Source organism: Bubalus bubalis, chromosome 3 (genome assembly GCF_019923935.1).
Source record: "Bubalus bubalis isolate 160015118507 breed Murrah chromosome 3, NDDB_SH_1, whole genome shotgun sequence".
NCBI classification, from domain to species: Eukaryota; Metazoa; Chordata; class Mammalia; order Artiodactyla; family Bovidae; genus Bubalus; species Bubalus bubalis.
Genome location: NC_059159.1, coordinates 171,944,144 through 171,968,071, shown reverse-complemented (window position 1 = coordinate 171,968,071; position 23,928 = coordinate 171,944,144). Strand labels below are relative to the sequence as shown.

Here is a 23,928-nt window from a genome sequence, read left to right as displayed (position 1 = left end):
GCTCCCACTTTTTCCTGCCACTCCTGCGACCTTCGACTGCCCTGGGAACAACCCGCACTTGAGGCCAGGGCGGGGTGGGGGGCTCAGTCTGGGAGATCAATGGAGTGGAGGGACAGGTGGGTGGCCCCAGGCACACAGAGACTCAGGCTCTCGCCCAGGCTGCACAGTGAAGGGCCCTGGAGACCCCTCTGAGGTCGCGGGTTTGCCCCAGGCTGGAGGGTGCCCATTTCTGCGTGGTTTATGTGAGTGCTTACAAACTCGCAACACACTTCTGTGTGCCTTTAGCATTTTGGAGCAAGAAATCAGAATTCTCACAAATTCCCTAAATCATAACTTACTCTTAAAATATGTCAAACATTCTTCATACTTTTCCTGTTATTACAGAAATCTGAAAAAAAAAATCTGTTTAACAAATAGGATTATTAAACTTAGTAGTGTTTACAAAGAACTTCAGTCTCTAGGGAATATTTAAACCCTGGAAAACACCAGAGAACGTATTGGATAGTATTCAAATGTTAACATTCAAATAGCCTAACAAGGTTAAGAGTACAGACGAGTATCAAGAATTGCCAAATTAAGAATTTATTTTGCTTCCAAAGCTTATTTCTTAGAACACCACTCACAGGATTTGTATAAAGCATACTACGTGTATACATTTATCTTATTTGCAGGAGTAGCTCAGGGTTTGCAGTGGACAGGGCTAGACAATCCCAGGCAAAAGGAGATGCGAACCACTCCTCTTCTATATTCCTGTCCTGGCTAGGTAACTGTACACTCAACTCTATAAGCAACTGTTTCTTGCTCTAGTTTTTATCTGACGGAGATGGGTTCCTTCAAACCAGTAGCAGCTTTATGCTTTTAAGCTTCAGTATTCATGGATACTTTACTACTTCTTCTCGTTCCCTCAACTGATTCTCCCAGGGTTCTGGAGTCATAAACCGTGTTTCCTGAGAAGTGCTAGGAAGGAATTCCCGGGTGGAAACCCTCATGTCTAGCCCCTGCCCCCACAGCACATCGAGGGCAATGTGGCAGAGCTGGGCAAGCCTCTCAGGCTGTTCCCTCATCTACAGAATGAAGACATCATCACTGGCCTCCAGACCTGTGGGGAGAAGGAAACCACACAACATGCCAACTCACCACACTGTCAAGGCGGATGTTTTAGGAAGGAACAGCTCTTCCTTAGAGACGGCTATAGCAGGTTCTCTGGCCTACAAAGAGATATAGCCAGCCTCTTTAAAAGAGACTGTAAGAGCATCAGATTTAGAGTCAGACACTTGGTTTCAGAGCCCATTTTGCCACTTATTTTAAGCGTCTCTGCTCTCCAATCTCAGGTTTCAACTGCAAAATGAGGGTAAGCTGGGTTACAAGGATAAATGTTAAGACCTAGGACAGTACCTGCAGAGAGAGCTGGTGTTCTCTATTTCCTATAGTCAGCTGTGACACTGAGGCAAAGGCAGGCCACCAAGAAACAGTTTTCAAAGCACACTTGGCACAGAAAATGAACCAATGATAGTCAGAGACAGGAAAATCTCGGGAATTAATCCCACTTTAAGAAAGTTCAAGGAAAAAATAATTGGATTTTGCCAGCCTGGTAAATGAGAAAGTAACTGTGGAAAGTAGAAAAAGCTTTAGTTATTCAAATCCTTGAAACATCAATTTGGGAAATATATACCAAACCGTGTGCAGGAGCCCAAGTCGCTGTGCGCATGCCCCTCACCTAGCGCAACGCACAATCCAGGAGGAGGAGGACCCGGATGCGCAGAGGGAACAGGATGCCAGGGCGGGGGCGACTCCCTCCAACTGGACACCAGGCCTGCAGAGGAGCAGCCACACTTCTCCGGCACTGGCGCAGAGGGTGCTCGGGCAGAGGCGACGGCCCCAACACAGGGCACCAACCTGGCACCCACGGGTGCCAGGCAGGAGAGGAGAGGTGGAGGTGGCGGTGGCAAAGTGAGCTGGGGCAAGGCTCCGAAGGGCCCTGAGGGGGGGGTAATCCTGTGGCAGAGCCGGGAGGGGGCCTAGGTCAGGCTCTCTTCTCACCCCCCGGGGCTCCACCAGCCCCACGCAGCAGGGTTAGGAGAGCAGCCTACGGAATGAGCAGCCTTGGCTCTCCCCTCTGTAACACAAGCCGCCCCTTTTCTGGGCCTCAGGCCAGTTCAATTCCCTTCAGTCATCTATAAAACCGGCTTTATAGATTCCACTGGGTCCTTGCTTGGCCTGACTGGCCCCGCATCCTCTTCCAGCCTCAGGGGTCTTAACCTTACAAAATCTATAAGACTGGCTTAGGCTATTGGTTTACAAACTTGTAACAGCAAAAACTTAGCTCATTACATAAAAATTAATAATAAAAGCACGGGTGCGCTGGCTGAAGTATGAGCAGACCTCAGGGTCCCTCCTGTGAACCCCTGGGGTTCTGATCTGGCAGTTCCCGCAGGTTCTTCCCACTTTAGGATGCTTGGTTTCTGTGCTCACATCAGAAGGTCAGTGTGGTGGGCTCAGAACCCATGTCTCTGTTGAGCAAGGGACCACAGCTTTCTGAGGTCTGTCACCTTCGGGCTAGGAAAGAGTCAAGACCAACTCTCAATCCTTGGGGCTGTGTCTAAGCCCTCCCCTCCCAGTCCTACCTGCATTCATGAAGCCCTTTCCCAGGCCCACTTCCTCAGGACTCGGGAATAACAACCACCACCTTCAGCTAGAGGAAATAATCCTGCTTGTCCCTGACATTCCACCATTAGCGATTCATCCTGTGGATAGAGTGCTTCCAGCTCCCCTAGAAGGTGACCTTCACCCCCACACACTCCTGGGTGACGGGTCGCCAGGTCATTCCTCATCAGAAGAGGAGAGTGATAACATACGCGGCACTCAGTTTAGGCTCAATGAACACAGAAGACCAGCCGCACCCTCACTGTGACCTTGCCACTCCTGGCCACCTTTATGCATGAGGCACTCAGAGACAAGTTCCACCGGGTCCTTGCTTGGCCTGACTGGCACAGCAGCCTCTTGTAGCCTCAGGAGTCTTGGACCTTCAGCCTCCGCAAGTTACTTAGCTCCTCTGTGCTGAGAAATGCATGGAATCCAGAGATGCGAGGAGACAGACAGAAGCCGCCCTTCAGCTGGAGAACAGATAATGATGGCTCTTAGGGGCACCCAGCAGGAGGCACGAAAGCCCCCACTCACTCCTCCTCCATGCCCTCCTCCAGCCACTTTAAATAGCGCACATCTCCTTGGTCCATGGGAAGACTGAAGAGCTCTGGGATTTCAAAAGGATGCACCAACCTTTGGAAAGAAAGCAGAGTCCCGTGAGTGGCATATAAGCCTGTGCCATAAAACCCAACTGGCCAGCCTCCCTTGAGCCCCTCCACAGTCGGCCTGCAGCCCACCTGTCTGGCCCCACAGCCCACCACTCCTAAGCCTGTGACCCATCTGTCACCAAGTAAAATTAGGCCAGATGGCATTAGAGTCTCACAGACATGGGTTCAAATTCTAAGTCTGCCACTTACTAGTGGCATGGTTACTAGTTACATGTTTACTAGTTACATGGTTACTAGTTACATACTAGTTACATGCTAGCCATGTAAGCATGGACATATCTCTTCATTTCGCTGAAGCCCCCACAAGAGGAGGGTGAAAATAGTACTGGATTGCTGGGGATTAAATGAGGGAGGTATACACGGCACTTAGCAGCCACACCGACGGGCACTGTGCGCACCGACTGGCAACTGTCAGCTGCTGTCTTTATTTATCACTACCCTTCACTCTTCACCGCGCCTGCCCCCGCACCTCTCTGTTGTCCTCCCTACTCCTGCTTGCTAAATCGAAAGCCTCTCTACTCCTCAAGGCTCAATGCAACCAATGACCTCTCCCCAGGGATCTTCCTTGACCATCCAAACCCAAAGCAGTCTCTCCCTTCTCCTCGTCTCTCTCACCCAGTCCTGAGCACACGCGCTGTCTTCACTTTGCAAACTGACAAAGCAAAAGATACGGCCTCCGTCCCACCTGTCGAGCTGGGGCAACAGGCCTCTCTCTCCTGACTTCAGGCACTGAAAAGCTCTCGTGAGAGGGTGCTTATAAATCACAACATGTGCACGCAGTTGCTTGAACAGTAGGAGCAGTTCGCGTAATTTTATCCAGTGCCTAAGAAGAATGAATTTTCCTAATTTATTTAATGGAGACCTAGACCAGTGGTTCTCAAAGTGGAGTCCTCTGACCCCTGGGGAACTTTCAAGGCTCTTTCAGGAGGTCCAAGGGGCCGAAACTATTTTCACAACAATATTGTTATTTATCTTTTCACTATGTGGACATTTGCACTCATGGTGCAAAAGCAGTGATGGGCGAGACTGGGCACACCCAGGGGTACCGGGGCAGCAGCCCCACACTCGACTGGGCACACCCAGCAGCACTGGGACAGCAGCCCCACACTCGACTGGGCATACCCAGTAGCACCGGGACAGCAGTCCGAGACTGGTCACACCCAGCAGAATCAGGACAGCAGCCCACACTCGACTGGTCACACCTAGCAGCACCGGGACAGCAGCCCCACACTCGACTGGTCACACCCAGCAGCACCGGGACAGCAGCCCGAGACTGGTCACACCCAGCAGCACCGGGACAGCAGCCCCACACTCGACTGGTCACACCCAGCAGCACCGGGACAGCAGCCCAAAGCTGGTCACACCCAGCAGCATCGGGACAGCAGCCCCACACTCGACTGGTCACACCCAGCAGCACCGGGACAGCAGCCCAAAGCTGGTCACACCCAGCAGCATTGGGACAGCAGCCCCACACTCGACTGGTCACACCCAGCATCACCAGGACAGCAGCCCAAAGCTGGTCACACCCAGCAGCATCGGGACAGCAGCCCGAAACTGGTCACACCCAGCAGCATCGGGACAGCAGCCCAAAGCTGGTCACACCCAGCAGCACCGGGACAGCAGCCCCACACTCGACTGGTCACACCCAGCAGCACCGGGACAGCAGCCCAAAGCTGGTCACACCCAGCAGCACCGGGACAGCAGCCCCACACTCGACTGGTCACACCCAGCATCACCAGGACAGCAGCCCAAAGCCGGTCACACCCAGCAGCATCGGGACAGCAGCCCGAAACTGCCACACCCAGCAGCATCGGGACAGCAGCCCGAAACTGCCACACCCAGCAGCATCGGGACAGCAGCCCGAAACTGCCACACCCAGCAGCATCGGGACAGCAGCCCGAAACTGGTCACACCCAGCATCACTGGGACAGCAGCCCGAAACTGGCCACACCCAGCAGCATCGGGACAGCAGCCCGAAACTGGTCACACCCAGCAGCATTGGGACAGCAGCCCCACACTCGACTGGTCACACCCAGCAGCACCGGGACAGCAGCCCCACACTCGACTGGTCACACCCAGCAGCACCGGGACAGCAGCCCAAAGCTGGTCACACCCAGCAGCATCGGGACAGCAGCCCCACACTCGACTGGTCACACCCAGCAGCATCGGGACAGCAGCCCGAAACCGGCCACACGCAGCAGCATCGGGACAGCAGCCCGAAACTGGTCACACGCAGCAACATCGGGACAGCAGCCCGAAACTGGTCACACCCAGCAGCATCGGGACAGCAGCCCGAAACTGCCACACCCAGCAGCATCGGGACAGCAGCCCGAAACTGGTCACACCCAGCATCACTGGGACAGCAGCCCGAAACTGGCCACACCCAGCAGCATCGGGACAGCAGCCCGAAACTGGTCACACCCAGCATCACTGGGACAGCAGCCCGAAACTGGCCACACCCAGCAGCATCGGGACAGCAGCCCGAAACTGGTCACACCCAGCATCACTGGGACAGCAGCCCGAAACTGGCCACACCCAGCAGCATCGGGACAGCAGCCCGAAACTGGTCACACCCAGCAGCATCGGGACAGCAGCCCGAAACTGGTCACACCCAGCAGCATCGGGACAGCAGCCCGAAACTGGCCACACCCAGCAGCATCGGGACAGCAGCCCGAAACCGGTCACACCCAGCAGCATCGGGACAGCAGCCCGAAACCGGCCACACCCAGCAGCATCGGGACAACAGCCCGAAACCGGTCACACCCAGAAGCATCGGGACAGCAGCCCAAAGCTGGTCACACCCAGCAGCATCGGGACAGCAGCCCGAAGCTGGTCACACCCAGCAGCATCGGGACAGCAGCCCGAAACTGGCCACACCCAGCAGCATCGGGACAGCAGCCCGAAACCGGTCACACCCAGCAGCATCGGGACAGCAGCCCGAAACCGGCCACACCCAGCAGCATCGGGACAACAGCCCGAAACCGGTCACACCCAGAAGCATCGGGACAGCAGCCCAAAGCTGGTCACACCCAGCAGCATCGGGACAGCAGCCCGAAACTGGTCACACCCAGCAGCATCGGGACAGCAGCCCGAAACCGGCCACACCCAGCAGCATCGGGACAGCAGCCCGCAACCGGTCACACCCAGCAGCATCGGGACAGCAGCGCAAAGCTGGTCACACCCAGCAGCATAGGGACAGCAGCCCGAAACTGGTCACACCCAGCAGCATGGGGACAGCAGCCCGAAACTGGTCACACCCAGCAGCATCGGGACAGCAGCCCAAAGCTGGTCACACCCAGCAGCATCGGGACAGCAGCCCGAAACCGGTCACACACAGCAGCATCGGGACAGCAGCCCGAAACCGGTCACACCCAGCAGCATCGGGACAGCAGCGCAAAGCTGGTCACACACAGCAGCATAGGGACAGCAGCCCGAAACTGGTCACACCCAGCAGCATGGGGACAGCAGCCCGAAACTGGTCACACCCAGCAGCATCGGGACAGCAGCCCGAAACCGGCCACACCCAGCAGCATCGGGACAACAGCCCGAAACCGGTCACACCCAGAAGCATCGGGACAGCAGCCCAAAGCTGGTCACACCCAGCAGCATCGGGACAGCAGCCCGAAACTGGTCACACCCAGCAGCATCGGGACAGCAGCCCGAAACCGGCCACACCCAGCAGCATCGGGACAGCAGCCCGCAACCGGTCACACCCAGCAGCATCGGGACAGCAGCGCAAAGCTGGTCACACCCAGCAGCATAGGGACAGCAGCCCGAAACTGGTCACACCCAGCAGCATGGGGACAGCAGCCCGAAACTGGTCACACCCAGCAGCATCGGGACAGCAGCCCAAAGCTGGTCACACCCAGCAGCATCGGGACAGCAGCCCGAAACCGGTCACACACAGCAGCATCGGGACAGCAGCCCGAAACCGGTCACACCCAGCAGCATCGGGACAGCAGCGCAAAGCTGGTCACACACAGCAGCATAGGGACAGCAGCCCGAAACTGGTCACACCCAGCAGCATGGGGACAGCAGCCCGAAACTGGTCACACCCAGCAGCATCGGGACAGCAGCCCAAAGCTGGTCACACCCAGCAGCATCGGGACAGCAGCCCAAAGCTGGTCACACCCAGCAGCATCGGGACAGCAGCCCGAAACCGGTCACACCCAGCAGCATCGGGACAGCAGCCCGAAACCGGTCACACCCAGCAGCATCGGGACAGCAGCCCGAAACCGGTCACACCCAGCAGCATCGGGACAGCAGCCCGAAACCGGTCACACCCAGCAGCATCGGGACAGCAGCCCGAAACCGGTCACACCCAGCAGCATCGGGACAGCAGCCCGAAACCGGCCACACCCAGCAGCATCGGGACAGCAGCCCGCAACCGGTCACACCCAGCAGCATCGGGACAGCAGCACAAAGCTGGTCACACCCAGCAGCATCGGGACAGCAGCCCGAAACTGGTCACACCCAGCAGCATCGGGACAGCAGCCCAAAACTGGTCACACCCAGCAGCATCGGGACAGCAGCCCGCAACCGGTCACACCCAGCAGCATCGGGACAGCAGCGCAAAGCTGGTCACACCCAGCAGCATAGGGACAGCAGCCCGAACTGGCCACACCCAGCAGCATCGGGACAGCAGCCCGAAACCGGCCACACGCAGCAGCATCGGGACAGCAGCCCGAAACTGGTCACACCCAGCAGCATCGGGACAGCAGCCCCACACTCGACTGGCCGTCACGATATTCTTCATCGTCGCATATATACATGCATTTTTTTATTTTTCCTGCATTTTTTTTAAAGTCAAATTCACCTAGAACATTTCTGATAATGTGGCCAAAATTACTCTTTGTATTAAAGTTTGGCTCTTGAGCGTGTCTTTGTAAGATTCTGTGACAAAATGCGAAGTATACATACAGTGCTTCTGCTGTCACACCTGAGCTCAGTGCTGTCTTAAACTTGCCTGACTTGAGTCACAAGCTAAACCAGACCTTTCCCCACAGTACACCATTTTTACTTTCCAGCTTGAGTAACCATCATTTGTCTGTCAATTTCACAAATTAAGGTGACTCAGGTTTGAGTATTAGGTATACATTTTCTCAAATATGAACAAATATTTGGCCCATCACTCAAATGAAGACAATTTACATCGTTTATTACCAATCAAAAAATTCACTTAAAAAAAATTCATGTTTTAGGGGTAGGGGAGGGAAGGGTTGGGAGTCTGGGATTAGCAGATATAAACTGTTATCTGCAGGGTGGGCAAACCACAAGGCCCTGCTGTGCGGCACAGGGAGCTCTATCCAGTATCTGGCGATAAACCATGAGGGGAAAGAACACGGAAAAGAAGATCATATGTACAGCTGAGCCTCTCTGCTGCACAGCAGACTACACACTGCATAGGGCTGTGTAGTGTTCAGTTCAGTCGCTCAGTCCTGCCCAACTCTGAGAGCCCATGAACACTAAATAAGAAAAAATTCATGTTTTTAAGCAAAAATCAGAAGTTTGGAAAATTTGAATATATCACTTTCATAACTTGAAAGTGTCTCAGAACTTAAGAGATGCTTTTGAGGAGATCCAGCTCTCTTATTAAGCCAGATTTTGCAAAAATGTAGAACGATGCCATTCTTCGCACTTTCTTTACTTTTGGAAAATATGGTTACTTCCCATAAGAAGGCATTGCCAGCACACTGTTTCACTGCACTACACTTCACTGCAGATACTGCGTGTTTTACAAACTGACGGTCTGTGGCAACCCCACACTGGACACATCTACTGACACCAGCTTTGCTCACTGTGTGTTTCTGTGTCACGTTTTGCTAATTCTTCCAAAATTCCAAACTTTTTCATGATAATTCTATTTCTTATGGTGATCTGACAGGGGTGATCTTTGATGTTACCATAACTGTTTTTTGTTTTGTATTTTTAAATTAAGGTACGTACTTTGCTTTCTTTAGACACAATGGTATTGTTAGCACACTTATACTGCAATGTAGGGTAAACGTGTAACTTTCACACGCCCTGAGAAATCAAGAAGTGACATCACTCGCTTCACTGCGGTGGTCTGGAACCAAACCTGCAATATCTCCAAGGTACGACTGTATTTACTTCCGTCCATATGTTATTATTCTATTACTGTTATTTTCAATGAACTAAAACTATATATCTTAAACATTTCTCAGCTTTAATTTCTAATACAGTAAACTTTGAGAGATCCAACATAAGTGAAGCTCTTTTGGGTCCTCAGTAATTTTTAAAAGTGTAAAGGGATCCTGAGACCAAAATTTTTAGAACCACTGGTTTGAAACTAATAATTCATATTACAGGAACTTCCCTGGTAGTCCAGTGGCTAAGACTCTGCACTTCGAATGCAGGGGGCCTGGTTTCCATCCCTCGTCAGGGAACTAGATCTCACAGACCTCAACTGAAGATTCCGCACGCTGCAATGAAGACCTGGTGAAGTGAATGAAAGTTGCTCAGTCTTGTCTGACTCTTTGTGACCCCATGGACTACACAGTCCATGGAATTCTCCAGGCCAGAATACTGGAGTGGGTAGCCTTTCCCTTCTGCAGGGGATCTTTCCAACCCAGGGATCAAACCCAGGTCTCCCGCACTGCAGGCGGATTCTTTACCAGCTGAGCCACCAGGGAAGCCCAAGAATACTGGAGTGGGTAGCCTATCCCTTCTCCAGCAGATCTTCCTGACCAGGAGTTGAACCGCATTACAGGCAGATTCTTTACTAACTGAGGTATCAGGGAAGCCCTAATATCAGGGAAGACCTGGTGCAGACAAATATATATTTTAAAAAATAAACTAGTTAAAAAAATAATAATAACTCATTTTACAGATAGAGAGTCTGTGGGACAGGGTCATAGCCAAGGTCACATGGGAGGCTGGTGACCAGGCTCAAGGTCACCTACTTTGCAAGCTCATTCACTTAGTTACCAGCAGGTCCCTGGCTAGGGGGAGATGGCGCTATTACCTGATGTAGCTGGAAAGCATATGGATCTTGGAAGTCTTTGTCTTTATTAACTGTAAAAGAAAAAAAAAAAAAAAAACCACTGGTTTAGGATCTCAGCTCCAGCTCCACAGCCCTCCATTCCTCTGGCTTTTTAGGAAACAGCACTCCTCCAGGTCCCCAGCCCAGTCACTGACAAATGGGTATAGGGCATCTTGTGTGGGGCAAGAACCTCAGTCAGTTATCTTTGCTAATATTTAATTGGAACTTTGCTCTCACTCTTTCCCGATTAAGGCCCCATCCCTCCAGCTTCACTCACCAACAGGATCTCAGTGGCTTCTTCTATTTCTCCATTCCAATAGTATCTGGAGAAAAGAAAAAAAAAAGAGAAGTATCATACTTACAAGATGTGCTGTGCTTAGTCACTCAGTCATGTCTGACTCTTTGCAACCCCATGGACTGTAGCCCACAGGCTCCTCTGTCCATGGGGATTCTCCAGGAAGAACACTGGAGTGGGTTGCCATGCCCTCCTCCAGGGGATCTTCCCAATCCAGGAATCGAACCAGGGTCTTCTGCATTGCAGGCGGATTCTTTACCAGCTGAATTACCAGGGAAGTCCACTTACAAGATGAGCTCAGTGAAATAAACCTGGCCCAATTTGCTGACTTGCTAAAGTGGAAACTTTAAAATCTTTCCAAGCTCATATGAAAAAGCCTGGAGTTGGCCAAGGCCCTACAGGTCATCTAGTCTAAACATTCTAATGCATGCCTCCAGCTCCTGACTGAACTTTCCTGGAAGTAAGAGGCTCATGTCTCTTGAGGAAGCCCATCTACCTTAACGGTTTTCACATGAGGTGGTTTTTCTCATGGTGTGCCCACATTTGCCCAGAGAAGGCGATGGCACCCCACTCCAGTACTCTTGCCTGGAGAATCCCAGGGACGGGGGAGCCTGGTGGGCTGCCGTCTATGGGGTCGCACAGAGTCAGACGCGACTGAAGCGACTTAGCAGCAGCAGCAGCAGCCGACATTTGCCACCCAATTGTCTTCCCCAACGTCCACTTGACAGCCCTGCAGAAACTCCTGTACGTTCCCCTCCACAGCGGGCGTCTGCAGCTCATTCAGTGCCCAGCCCTCACTGCTGGCGCCCGCGCGCCTCCCATCCTCTGGGCTGGTGCTACTTGCATCACTGACTCAAAGCTGAGCCCACCGAGCGATCGACGGAGGAGCTCAGGGCTCCTTCAGGGCAGCGAGCCTCATAAACACAGCAGCGGGTCTGAAAGTTCAAAACCCAGTCAGTGACCATGTTCAGAAAAAGCTGAGCCCACCGAGCGATCGACGGAGGAGCTCAGGGCTCCTTCAGGGCAGCGAGCCTTATAAACACAGCAGCGGGTCTGAAAGTTCAAAACACAGTCAGTGACCATGTTCAGAAAAAGCTGAGCCCACCGAGCGATCGACGGAGGAGCTCAGGGCTCCTTCAGGGCAGCGAGCCTTATAAACACAGCAGCGGGTCTGAAAGTTCAAAACACAGTCAGTGACCATGTTCAGAAAAAGAGTAGGAGAACAGCATCATGCGAGGGAGAGAAATTCGGCCTGAGAATATCTGTGCTGACCCAGGGCAGATCTAACAAGGCTCAGGCCCCTGGCCTCACCCCACAGAGCTGTGGTGAAAGCGTGAATCACAAGGAAGGACGAACATGAGGAGAGTGGCAGGCTGAAATTCCAGTCCAGCTTCCCAGCACTAGCTCCCAGACTGGCTTTATGTGAATCACTTAATACGACCTCTTAAAAATTCAGAGACTCAAGCCCCATCTCAGGGAGACTAAACAGATCCAGGATGGAGCTCAGGCATCTAAAGTACGGCCAGACTTGGGAGCCACGGCGACAGGTGACGGGCGCACGCGGCATGTCACTGCTGGGCAGGGGCAGCTTTCATGCTCCAGCGCTTCTGTCCTCACCGGTAGCACCGGCACCTCTCCCTCTCTCATCAGGGCAGGAAGGAGGTAAGAAGCAGGCTGACCAAGAGAGTTAAGGCACAAGACAAATCCTGCACGGGTGATACTAGGGTGCTGAGATATCGTTTTTTATCGTTTTATTTACTTTTAATTGGAGGATAATTGCTTTACAGTATTGTGTTGGCTTCTGCCAAACATCGGTGTAAACAGGCGTTTCATGTCCCCTCCCTCCCTCCTGAACCTCTCTCCTACCCCCCACCCATGGTGACGCATTTTGATGAGGGAAATGGTGTAGGCCTGGCTTAAGTAAAAGAGCTGATCAAATAAAAGGCAGACAATACACAGAAACAGCCTGTCACACATGCCAAACTCAAAGTTTTTCAGAGAATCCAAAAGCAATAGCAATTATAATCTCTGATATCCTTAGCTGGCTTATCAGACTGGCTTACCCAGTCTGACTTCTTTGCTAACAGCAAGCTAATTGATTGACTGATTTAAACAAAGAATGAGGAAACAAGACTCACTGTTCCTAAACTGTAGATTTTTTTTTCTGCTTTCTCTGCTGCTGCTGCTGCGAAGTTGCTTCAGTCGTGTCCGACTCTGTGCGACCCCATGGACGGCAGCCCACCAGGCTCCCCCATCCCTGGGATTCTCCAGGCAAGAACACTGGAGTGGGTTGCCATTTCCTTCTCCAATGCATGAAAGTGAAAACTGAAAGTGAAGTCACTCAGTCGTGTCCGACTCTTAGCGACCTCATGGACTGCAGCCTACCAGGCTCCTCTGTCCATGGGATTTTCCAGGCAAGAGTACTGGAGTGGGGTGCCATTGCCTTCTCCCTGCCTTCTCTAAACATAGCCTGTTTTTGCTTTGGTTGAATGGCATAAACCCACTGGTTGATTTCCTTTGAATACAGATCGACAGTGAAGTACTGATTAAGTAAATGCCTTTGCGTTGTTCTTTTACAGTTTCCCATTAGTTCAGTGCCTGAATTTCCACCAGGCAGAACCTGACAGAGCACTCTCACACCCCCCCACTGGCCAGAGCAGAACTCACAGTGAGGAGGCCTTAGGCAGGATGTTCACAGAGGCAGCCAGCTTCTTATCCAGGATAGCCCTAAAGCAAAGAGAGAGCATGCTAGTTACTGGGGCAAGTGTCCAGCATCTGAAGAGATGGAAGAGGATACAGGAGTTCCTGGGAGTTTCCCAGGAAACCTAAGTCTAAACAGATAACCATTTAGAGTGCCCCTCCCAAGTCAAACCAATACGTTCCATAACTGCCACGCACAGACCCTCTGCAGACAGAATTGTTTAAGTCCTTCCCTGAGTGGGAGAAGTAAGGAAGCAGCTACGCAAAGGCTATTTCAAGGACAGGCGCAATCGGCTTGGAGAATGGGAATCTGTTAGCCCTGGAAGGAGAACAAAAAGACCCGGATTCCAATCCAGCCCTGCAGCAGGATGGCTGTGTGACCTTATGCAAGCTCCTTCTTTCATTCCAGAAATCAGTATTTGAGCACCTATCCAAGACAGGCATGACTGCCTCACTCAACTTGACTCTCCTGCTGTACAACCAGAGGAGTTATTCAGTTGATGGGTTCCAACCCTTTTCACCACCAAATACTCCTTTTATCATGTCAACTTCTTTTCCTCTTCTCTCTTGGATACGTGCTAGGCTCTCAAATGATATCTACAGATCAGAGGTGTCTGATGACCACATGGAACTGATACAACTCGAAGGAAAGGCAAAAAAAAAGCAAAAAAAGGGCATCCTGTCCTGCGACTGGCAAACATAGGCTCTGCACACTTGTCCTTTCCGTGACGCTTCCTACCACAGTCCTGAGAGCTCCACCACCACCTGTGCAGGCCTCTAAGCACTGGGTTTGTTTTTGACAGACCACAGACTGGAATTCTTGCTCTGAGAGTCTGACTCCTGTGCGGGGCCCTGGTGAACACGGTACAATGTGCCTGAACCACTGCACAGTGTCACAGAGACAAGACCACCGCGTCGCCCTGCAGGGAAGTGTCCCCAAGGCTCAAACCCTAAGCCCTGGGGATCAGGCAGGCTGGACAAACCCGCCTCGGGTCTGCCGTCAGCCACGGAGGCCCGTCTCAGTTCTCTGAAGTGTGTGGCCCCTGCCAAATACAACGCGTCTGAGGCCTGAGCCCTGATCCCTCCTTTCCTTGACCGCTGCCAAGAGAACTGACCTACTTTCTCTTCTCCCAAGTTCCCGGCTGAACAGTGTTCTATTTAAGGCTCCACATTAATGTGGTATTATCACCACCCTCATGCCCTTGGAAAGTTCCAGGTGGTAAATAAATCCCTGACTCTAAGGAGAGGCACACGGCCCAAATTTGTTTAAGCAACTGCTACAAGTCTTGCTCACTCAATCAAGTCGTCTGCTGAGAAATCACACTGCACTGGTTCTGAAAGTGACATGCAAACACAGGGAATGAGTTAAACCTTTAGAAAAAAAAGTAATCCATTGCTTCACGGGCCTCCAATCTCTTTGGCAGTGTGAACTCCTCAGTGACTAATCACAGCAACAAGTTAGGAAACAGACTGTAAAGTTCTGGAGGACTATGTTATTCAAAATGCCCCTGTGGCGAAAAAGAAAAAAAAAACACCAGAGAGAGAAAACAAATGTACAAGCTGATGGATAAAACATGCACCGAAGTCCAGCGGTGAGTCACAGAGCGGGAGCTCAAGCCCCCGTGCTTGTCTGAGTAAAGTGGAAGGCAGGCCTTCGAGGGTCTCCAGAAACTGCAAAGGTCGCAGACTAGAGGCTCGTGGACCAGACACATGGTTTGGGTCTCACGGCATTTAAAAAAAAGTCTTGACTTTGTTACCAATATTTACTATTAGGGTACTTTACATTCAAAAATACACATTACCTAGCTTCTCACCAAAAAATGAATCTTAGAACATTTTGGACCCGTAGTCCTACAAGGTCACATTCAGCCAGAGCTGAGCAGGGGCTACCACCTCCAGGCATGGCCGGAGCTCCTCAGGTCAGTCAGTTTCCACTCCCCCTCCTCCCACACCTGGGACACACAAGGCTTGCTAACTACAGCCATTCTTCATCATGACCCCCAGCCCACTTCGCGCAGGCTGAAGCGGCCTGCCTGTCGGCACCCGTGCCTGTGGTGCTGGTCGGATCTAATCCCCTTTCCCTGTGAGACCAAGGCCCGGGAAAAGGATGCAGAAAGAATAAAGTAGAGAGAGTATATTTAAAAAGTTAACAACTGAACATTAAGATACACTCCTGAAAACTAGCAGAAAGAAAACGCATCCCCTACAGAGGAATGAGATCCATTGCTGCTTTTCATCAGCAACCTTGGATGCAAGTAGGCAGAGACCTCTCTCCAAGCTGAAACCAATCCATTCCCCTCAACTGGCCTTTCCACTATTTAGAATCCACGCCTTAGAGCCCTTTTCCTCCCAATACCCAACACCTTGCAGATGTCACCTGAAGTTGCTCCTGACAGGACCCAGAGTGGCTGGTCCAGGGGTCCAATGAGTTCAGCACAGGCCCTGGGTATACCAGAAGCACGGAGGGGATTTCAATTCCTAGCTGCTAAAAGCTGAGGTCCTATTTCTGGAGTAATCACATGCTCATTCAGACAAGAGCTGTTCTCCAAAAGCAATGTTAATAAGGAAAAAAACTGACATTCTGGTTAGGGGCAGGAAAGATGTAATCAAATCAAAAGTTAACCTGTGACCATCGATTTGGAAGCGGTGTGCCCCCAAAGACCAGATTCAACACATAAAACACTATAACTACCACCAAACTTCAAGAATGCAGAATTGCAGAGCAAGAAAAGGAGCTAGGAGTCAAGTTTATTACCCCTTGGCCCCACTAACCCTCTTCAGAGCTGCAGCTATAAAGGAGGGGCAACTTCCCCAGCAGCTCAGCGGCCAGGACTCGACTCTCACTGCCGTGCCTCTGGGCTCAACCCCCATTCCGGGAACCAATATGCCGCAGGCTGCACAGTGCAGCCAAAAAACAAGAGGAGTGAGGGGGAGGGGGTGGAAATCAGATACAACCCTTACTGAGCATCTGTTATATTTGAGTTCCTGGAGTAAGGACTGAACAGATATCATATTTAATCCTCTCAAGAAGGATAATTCAAAAACTCAGGTTTAGAGAAGAGGAGCAACCTGCCCGAGGTCACACGGTCAGCAAGAGACGGAGCCAAGATTTCAACTCTGTTGCCGTGCTCTCTCCACCACTGCTTTCAGTTATTCGCCAAACACCTGGAATTGGTCTCCTCCTCCTCCTGTCTCGGTCCACATCTCTGGGACTGAGCAAAAACTATCTCCAAAAATAAAGAGAGCTGGGTCAGGAATTAGAACTGTTAAATGCCCAACCTGCAGGCTTCCATCTGAGCAAGGCGCCTTGCGCTCTGGATCTCAGGTCCCTTATCTGCCCCCAGGCACCACTCAACATTTTCAGGCCCAGAAGCAGGATCCATCCAAGTGCCATTCACGCATGCCTCTCCAATCGCCCCAGTTAGACAGCTGTGCAGCTCAGCACTGGACAGATGGGGTTGTCAAAAGCAAAAGCAGAGTCCCGAAGTGGCCCCTCTGGAGCCTCCTGAGCCCCCTGGGGCAGTACCTGAGCCCCCTCCCCATACCTGGCAATATCTCTGGCGATCTGCTCGTTGGGACAGTTGACAAAAACAATGGAGTACGTGCCGGACACATAGCTGCCAGTGACAACGGAGAGGAGCTGCAGGCTGAGGGTCCTGAGCACGGAGTATGTCAGGAGAGAGGCTGTCAGGATCTGCACAGCGGGAAAAGAAAAGCACAGATCAGCAGAGGTGTGACCAGCTCACCACCGGCAAGCTCGAGCAGACTGGAACCAGCGCTGGGCAACATGCTTTTATCCCCACTTCCCACCCACAAAATAATTCCTAGGATCTGCATTGAGCTTTAGTGCTTAATGTTTTCATGCCTAGATTGTTTTCCTCCGCATTTTGCAAATGGTTTAAAAAAAAAAAAAGGCTTAACAATCAAGACACTTGCTCAAAGTCACACAGCTTTGGGAATCCCCTGGTGATCCAGTGGTCAGGATTCTGCGCTTTCACTTCCAGGGCCCAGGTTCGATCCCTGGTTGGGGAACTAAGACCCTGTGAGACCAAAACAGCCATGCAGCATGGCCACACACACACACTAATCACACAGCTTTTAATTGGTGAAGCCAAGAATAGGAGTGGAGCCTGGATAACTTGAAATCCATTCCCACTGCAAAACACTGCTACTACAGGTCATAGCAACTGGCGTCCACGGGGCTGCTGTCATCCTGTGGAGATTATGGCTGGCAATAAACTCCTCTATCTGCTGATGTGACTGTTAGGGAGTTAATTTCACCGCCATTCAATTGTGTACATGCCAGGTGCTGTGGGGAGTCCAGTGGAAAAGGAAGCCTAATTCTAAGGCAGTGGCGCCTGTGCTACTCTGACAGACAACCGGCGGCGGGGGAGGTCCAAAAGGAAGGCTCCACCTGTTGGGGGCAGGAGAGGCTTTGAAGAGAAGGGACCATCCAACTTGGAGCTGAAATAATAGGTAGGACTGAAAAAGAAGATGTGGTTAATAATGTACAAACTCAAGAGGTATTTGGGGACAGACGAATTATCTAGACTGCATGGGTCTTAGTCAGTGGGCATGAAGCTGGGAGGAAAATGAGCCTGGCTAGAATTATAAAGGGTCAGGCTAAGCAATGTGGGGTTTGTACTCAAGTGATGGGGTGCTTTTGGAGGTTTTTTAAATAGAAGAGTAATAACATGATCAGGCTGAGTAGAGTAATGTGAAGGAGGATGGGGAGTGATCAGAGATAGGTGATTCAAAGGCCATTACAATGTTGCAGGAAAATATTAAGATCCTGAGCTAAGAAAATGACAGTGATAACAGGAGAGGAAAAGACAGTCAAGGTATAATTTTTCTTGCTACTTTAATGATAAAACATCTAAAAGAAGAGGAAATTAAAAGAATTGGAGGACATCTTCCAGGGTTCTTTGCTTGGGGGATACAAAAGAGTCATTAATAGAGATGGAGGCAACTTGCAAGGAGCCCCACCGTGAATCAGGCAAGACTGGACAAGAACACGCTTCTCCCGCCTGCCAGCCCAGGCTCATGTCTCCCCCAAACAAACCTCTGTCCTCCCACTCCTACGTTATCGCCTGGCCCTGCCTGCCTCCTACTTCTTGGCAGGGCCTGAGTAGCGTTTTTATGTCTTTAGCTTCAGTCTGGGGTGGGCTTCTCATTCCCTCCCATGACCTCCCCCAACACCTCCAGTCCAACATGCTAGTCCTCTGAACTGAACCAGTGACCACACAAGAAAAAACAACCAGGGTTTTCAAGGAAGTTGTTAGTGACAACTCAGATTATACAGGATATAAAAAAACAAAGGCACTAAACAGCAGGATTTAAAACCTAGTGTTAGTACAGCTCTCTGCAACTCAACCAGTTACTTCCTCTCTCTTCTATAATGGTTACCTAGAAATTGGAGATTACAACATTTGTGCCGCCTACCTCCGAGTTGCCATGGGCTTAAACAAGATAGGAAAAACAGTTTTTGCCCACTAATCCAATAAAGAAAGGAACCACACTTTGCTCATCACTGTGTCCCCAGGACAGTTCACGGCACACAGAAGCTTCTCAAGAAATAACCTGTAGACTGGTGAATTCGCACACCAGCAAGATGCTGAGATGGAGACTAAACAGTCTTGTGAAGTAAGTAGGGCTTTTGGTGATCCACAGAGCTTTTGGCAGAGAATCGGACATACTAGAACACTCTAAGGGGTCAGATACATGACTCTAAGGTGGCTTTCAGCACGGACTCTAAACAAAAGGAGCAATGGTCTGTCCCCCAACCAAAAAAGCCATTCCTAGGGGAGATCTAGGGCATTTCAGCCAGCAGGTATCAGTGGAACACAGAGCTCACAAGATTAAATACAAACTCACCTAAAATGTATTGAAACTCTTGTGTGAACTCACAGTGAGACACTCAGAGGTAGTCTGGGCACTTGGGTATTACCTAAGACAAGCCTTCATTTAACAGATAAGGTAACTGAGGCAGTTCTGTGACTGAACCAAGACTTAAATCTAAACTCCTGCCTCCCATTCTGGGCTCTCTGAACTGCAAGGAGCATCACTAGGAAGTGACACAGCGGGCTTATTTCAGCTTCACTTAATCTAGTGGCTCTCAGCTTGAGGCAATCTTGCCCCTGCCCCAGGGGACATCTGGTCACATCTAGGGACAATTTTGATGTCATGACTGGGGAGGAAATGCCATTGGTAGAGGCCAGGATTGCTGCTGAACATCCTTCTACTGTACCATCGATCACACTGAAATAATAGTGGTTTACATACGTCTCCCTCATTGGATGTGAGCTCATTCATTTCTGTATCCTCAGCACTTTACAAGCCCTGATAAGACGTATGGACTTGAGAAGTGTTTGCAGACCATATCAACAAAGAATCAGAAGATATGAAAGGTCAGTTTGGAATCAAAGGTGGACTACAGTACATTAGAAAGTGATATTACATGAATGCAAAATACAGATATCAACATATTTCCTAACAGAGACAGACTCATTACTGTAAGTTTATAACATTTTCATATTTATATCTTTACATCTTTTCTAAGTTTACACTGTTTCAAAATATTTTATGTATCCTTTCAATTACTTCATTCTGCCTTTTTCCTTTTTTTTTTTTTTTTTTGGTACTGGAGTATCTGCCTAACCTTTAAGAGGTTATGGTTTTGTTTTAGTTTTACGGTCACACCCCGAGGCATTTGGGACCTTAGCTCCCCAACCAGGGATCACACCCAACTCCCCTGCACTGGAAGGTGGAGTCCTAACCACTGGACCGTTGGGGAAGTCCTTAAGAATGCATGGTTGACTTTACAATCTGTGTTAAGGCAGAAGGGGCCTCAGAAACCACCTAGTGTTTCTAAATTTATAACATACCTAGTTTTAAGGAATTTGTAAATACTCTGAAATTAACATTGTGTTTATCTATACACTTTCCTTGGGTGCAAATCCAGAATTTTCACACACAACCCCCCCCACCCCAAGAAAATCTATAGTCCCCAAAATATTAAGCATCACTGATGTGTGCCAGTTAATTAAGGGCCAGAGAGGGGAAGAAATCACCAGAAAGGTGAGCAGTGGAGCTGGGCTAGACCCCTGGGCTTCGACAGTTCTCCTTTCCACCACCCGGCCCTGCCCCAAAGGGCAGCTACCACCAGCACCACCAACAGGCACTCTGCAGCCACTGCCAACCTTTACATGTTAAGATACTTCAGAGATGAGACAGCAAAGCCCCCAGAAAAATGAGGCGGTAACTGCACCGGGAAGAGGAAAAGAAACTAGCATGGGACCCTTAGATGAGAATGCACCAGCAAACACCCCTCACCATCCCACCCTCCTGGGCAGTGAAACAGCCCAGTCACTCCTCCTCAAAGGCAGGGCAGAAAGGGGTGCTGGTAAGCTTCAGAATCACACCACAATCTCCAGGACACTGGGTGGTGCCCCCAGGGATTTCACCATCCACCCACTACCCGCCTGCCCCCAGCTCAAAATCCCAGGAGTATACAGCACAAACGCCCCTTCTTCCCTCAGTCCCCAGGCTGGAGGTTTAGAGGCGAGAGGATTCACAGCATTGTACTGTGGAACACTCACCAAGAAGCATATAAAGATAGAGGGCCGAGTGGAGCCTGGCAGAGGGCACCGTGAGCCCAGCCTGTCCATGGCGTCGCTGGTGACTGAGCCAGCACAGGCTATGGGAACTGCAGCCTGAGGGAAAGTCGCTGGCGGATGGATGGGCTCCAAGGGCCTGAGCCCCTCTCCTCTTACCACCTGCTGCCTGCCACTGCCCGGCCAGGTCCCAGCCAGGCTGGCCGGAAGGAGAGGGTGGAGGGGGTGGGGAAAGAGGGACTCATTTTTCACTGGGCAACTCTCTAGAAACATATAACCCAAACAGCCTGTGCAAACCTCCAACCCCTGCAAAAATAAAAATACTAATTTTCCCTCCCCATTCTCACATATACCAAAAACCATAAAATCCCCTGAGGTGTACAGATTAAAGCTTCTTAGATATATAAAACTTTCAGAAACCACAGCCCACAAACACAAATACACAAAACTCTTCCACTGAGGCCCATCCCACCAAAAAAATAAAAAATAAAAACAAACCCAAATAAATGAAGCCCATACGTGGCTGACTTCATGTCCCCCAACAGCATTTTAATCCTCCCTGGTTTAAAACAAACACTTCCACTGCTGACCTCTCTCCCTGTAAAACCACCCATCTTTCAAGGCCAGCTGGTCTGTGCAGCCTTTACCAAGGTTAATCCCAAGATCCCATTTCCCCTAAGGCACTCTGTCCACACTTTTGAGGCAGCATTTAACGTCAGCTGCTAAAACAAACTCAAAAGCAGCAAGCTAATGACTGTTACCCTTTGGGGATGCAGAGTCCACTGTTGTCAGGGTTTCCAATTTTTTAATCCAGCTTCTTAGTGTGAAATTTCTTAATTTTTAAATGACCACACTGCTGGTAAGACCCTAAGTAAATTTTAAGCCAAGGAAAGCTACTTTTTGTCTAGACTGTAGTGGTGATTACACAAACATTAAAAAATTCAACAAATTGTACACTTAAATTGGTAAATTGTATTCTACGTAAATAGTACCTTAAACAAAGCAGGTGGGGAGGGGAATGCTGAAAACCAATTAGGAATTGTTTTAAACTGGGCAGACAAAACAAAACCTACCTGGTTCCCAAACTGGCGGGCACGCTGCCAGTTCACAGCTTGTGTTTAACTACCTGTTTACCTGTCTGCCTTATTCCTTGGGACTATTATTCTTAAAAGGCCTGATAACACTTTCTAGCAAAGTGCCTGACAAAGCCAGCTGTAGCCCTAGTTCTATCATTTATGATGGCTGTGTAGACTCAGGCAAATTTCTTAACCTCTCTGAGCTTTGGGGGCTTTTTTTGGTAAAGAAAGAGCTAATACCTCTTTCATAGATCTAAAGTGAAGATTAACAGAAGATAAATGTAAGAGTGTTTTATAAAATATAAGACCACGTCAGCATTTCAAGAGCCGTCTCATGCCACTACCAAACAAGGTTAACTCAGAAAATCTCCAGTTGTGATTGAAGAACTTAGCATGTATGAAAGAAACAGGGTTAGAAAAAATGAGGCTGAGTGGTCCTTAAAAAACCCTTTATATTCAAAGTCCACTAAAATCAAGATTGTGATCTCTTAAATCCGTTATATTAATAGGAAAGGTCACTGTTAATCACCATTTTACCTTAGATCCTGAGATGATGTCCCAGAATTTAGCACAGGTTCCTGCACAGAATATGTTCAATAAATATTTGTTGAATGACTAAATGATACGGATGTGTGGCTGGTGATGACAAGGATGGTCATGATGAAGGTGATGCTGGGGCAAAGGATGGCAAGGGATGAACTGCTATCTGGAAGAAACCACCTCTGGATTCTCTTCTTTCTGCAACTCAGGCACCTCTACTCTCTTCAGAGTCAATTCCAAGGTCAGATTCCAAACGTCCAATTCTGCATTTATGACCTTGGCAGAAGGTCTAGTAAGAGTTCAGATCTAATAAGAGCCTCAGTGCCCCCTGCCTGAGATCACAGGCTCTTCTGGAGGCATCTTGCCTTCTCTCTTTCTTTCCTCCTCCTTACTGGATTCAGAGGTGAACTCAGACTCTTCAGAGTCAGATTCTGTACCCGTCTCTTTCATCCGCAATACTGTCTGTATCTTCCTTCTCTTTCTTCAGCTCCTCTACTTTATTTTGAAAGTTCTTCTGCACCTCTTCTATAGGTATACAATTTATTGAAGCCTCTTTTTTAAAGGCCAAACCTCGATCCAGGAAAGAATCCACATCAATCGCAGCACGGATGAGGTCTGACGCCTGGTGTAGGACAGCATTGTTTCCTTAGGTTCATCTTTCTCTGGTTCCAAAGATTTGCCTTCTTCCTCTCAAGGTACAGACGTGTATCTATCATCTCAAGATACAGACTCTCTGTTACTGCCAAAGTTTGAAACTTAAGTTTCATATTGATGAATTTAAAGCCCATCCAATTTGCAGACCATGATTTTTTTTTCAGCTTCTTCTTTAGCTCCAGGGAAACATGCATAATCATTCATAACATCATAGCAAAGCTTCCACCAAGCTTTATCAAGAGCATCTGGTTTATCATCCATCACCTCTTTTATTATTACCAAAGCAACAGCAATGTTGAATTGTTGCCATGTTTCTTTTAAAGTGAGCAAAGGTTTTTTGTTTTTTTTCCAATACCATGGGCAAAATGGTCAAACATATGCTTGGTGTACCCCATGAATGCTTCCATTACACTCTGATCCAAAGGCTAAAGATAGCTAGTGTTCCAGACAGAGAAACATAGTAACAACGTTGGGATGAGCAAGGAATAATGAGTCTGGGTGATTGGGAACACTATTAGCATACTCTGAAGGCAAGATCTGGGGGAGTTAAACAATTCCAAGCTCAAAGAATAAAACAATTATGGAGCCAATCCAAAATGAGGGTAGCTGTTAACGATAAGATTAGTGATCGCCAGAAAAACAAGAAAGCATATCTTTTTTCACAAAACAAGTGGAATTTGGGGTCTTCATAAAGCAGCAACGGGTTTATCATTTTGTCACCTGCGGCACTGACACG

The 23,928-nt window shown here is 49.7% G+C and overlaps 1 protein-coding gene across 3 annotated transcripts; it reads right to left on the bottom strand.

Annotated features, from left to right (window-relative positions):
* Nucleotides 1-566: 566 nt before the first annotated feature.
* On the bottom strand, nt 567-22,529 carry LOC102398353 (protein CutA homolog). Of its 3 annotated transcripts, none has more exons than XM_044940542.2 (6): nt 20,908-22,529; nt 16,855-17,003; nt 13,277-13,336; nt 10,592-10,637; nt 10,297-10,346; nt 567-3,113 (listed from the first exon to the last, which is right to left on the bottom strand). In XM_044940542.2, the coding sequence occupies exons 1-6, from the start codon at nt 21,283-21,285 to the stop codon at nt 3,110-3,112; spliced, it is 687 nt and encodes a 228-aa protein (XP_044796477.1). In that variant the 5' UTR covers nt 21,286-22,529; the 3' UTR covers nt 567-3,109. The 3 variants fall into 3 exon arrangements, with proteins under 3 accessions (XP_044796477.1, XP_006054196.2, XP_025138122.2); XM_006054134.4 differs by having other exon boundaries at nt 567-3,276; nt 20,908-22,522; XM_025282337.3 differs by lacking the exon at nt 13,277-13,336 and having other exon boundaries at nt 567-3,276.
* Between the last annotated feature and the right edge of the window lie 1,399 nt (nt 22,530-23,928).

Coding starts and splice junctions, on each gene's coding strand:
- LOC102398353 (XM_006054134.4), bottom strand. CDS start 21,285: ATGGTTTTTGGTATATGTGAGAATGGGGAGGGAAAATTAGTATTTTTA. Junction 13,337..16,854: donor ATCGCCAGAGATATTGCCAG/GTATGGGGAGGG, acceptor TCTTTGCTTTAG/GGCTATCCTGGATAAGAAGC. Junction 10,638..13,276: donor CTGCCTAAGGCCTCCTCACT/GTGAGTTCTGCT, acceptor TCTTTTCTCCAG/ATACTATTGGAATGGAGAAA.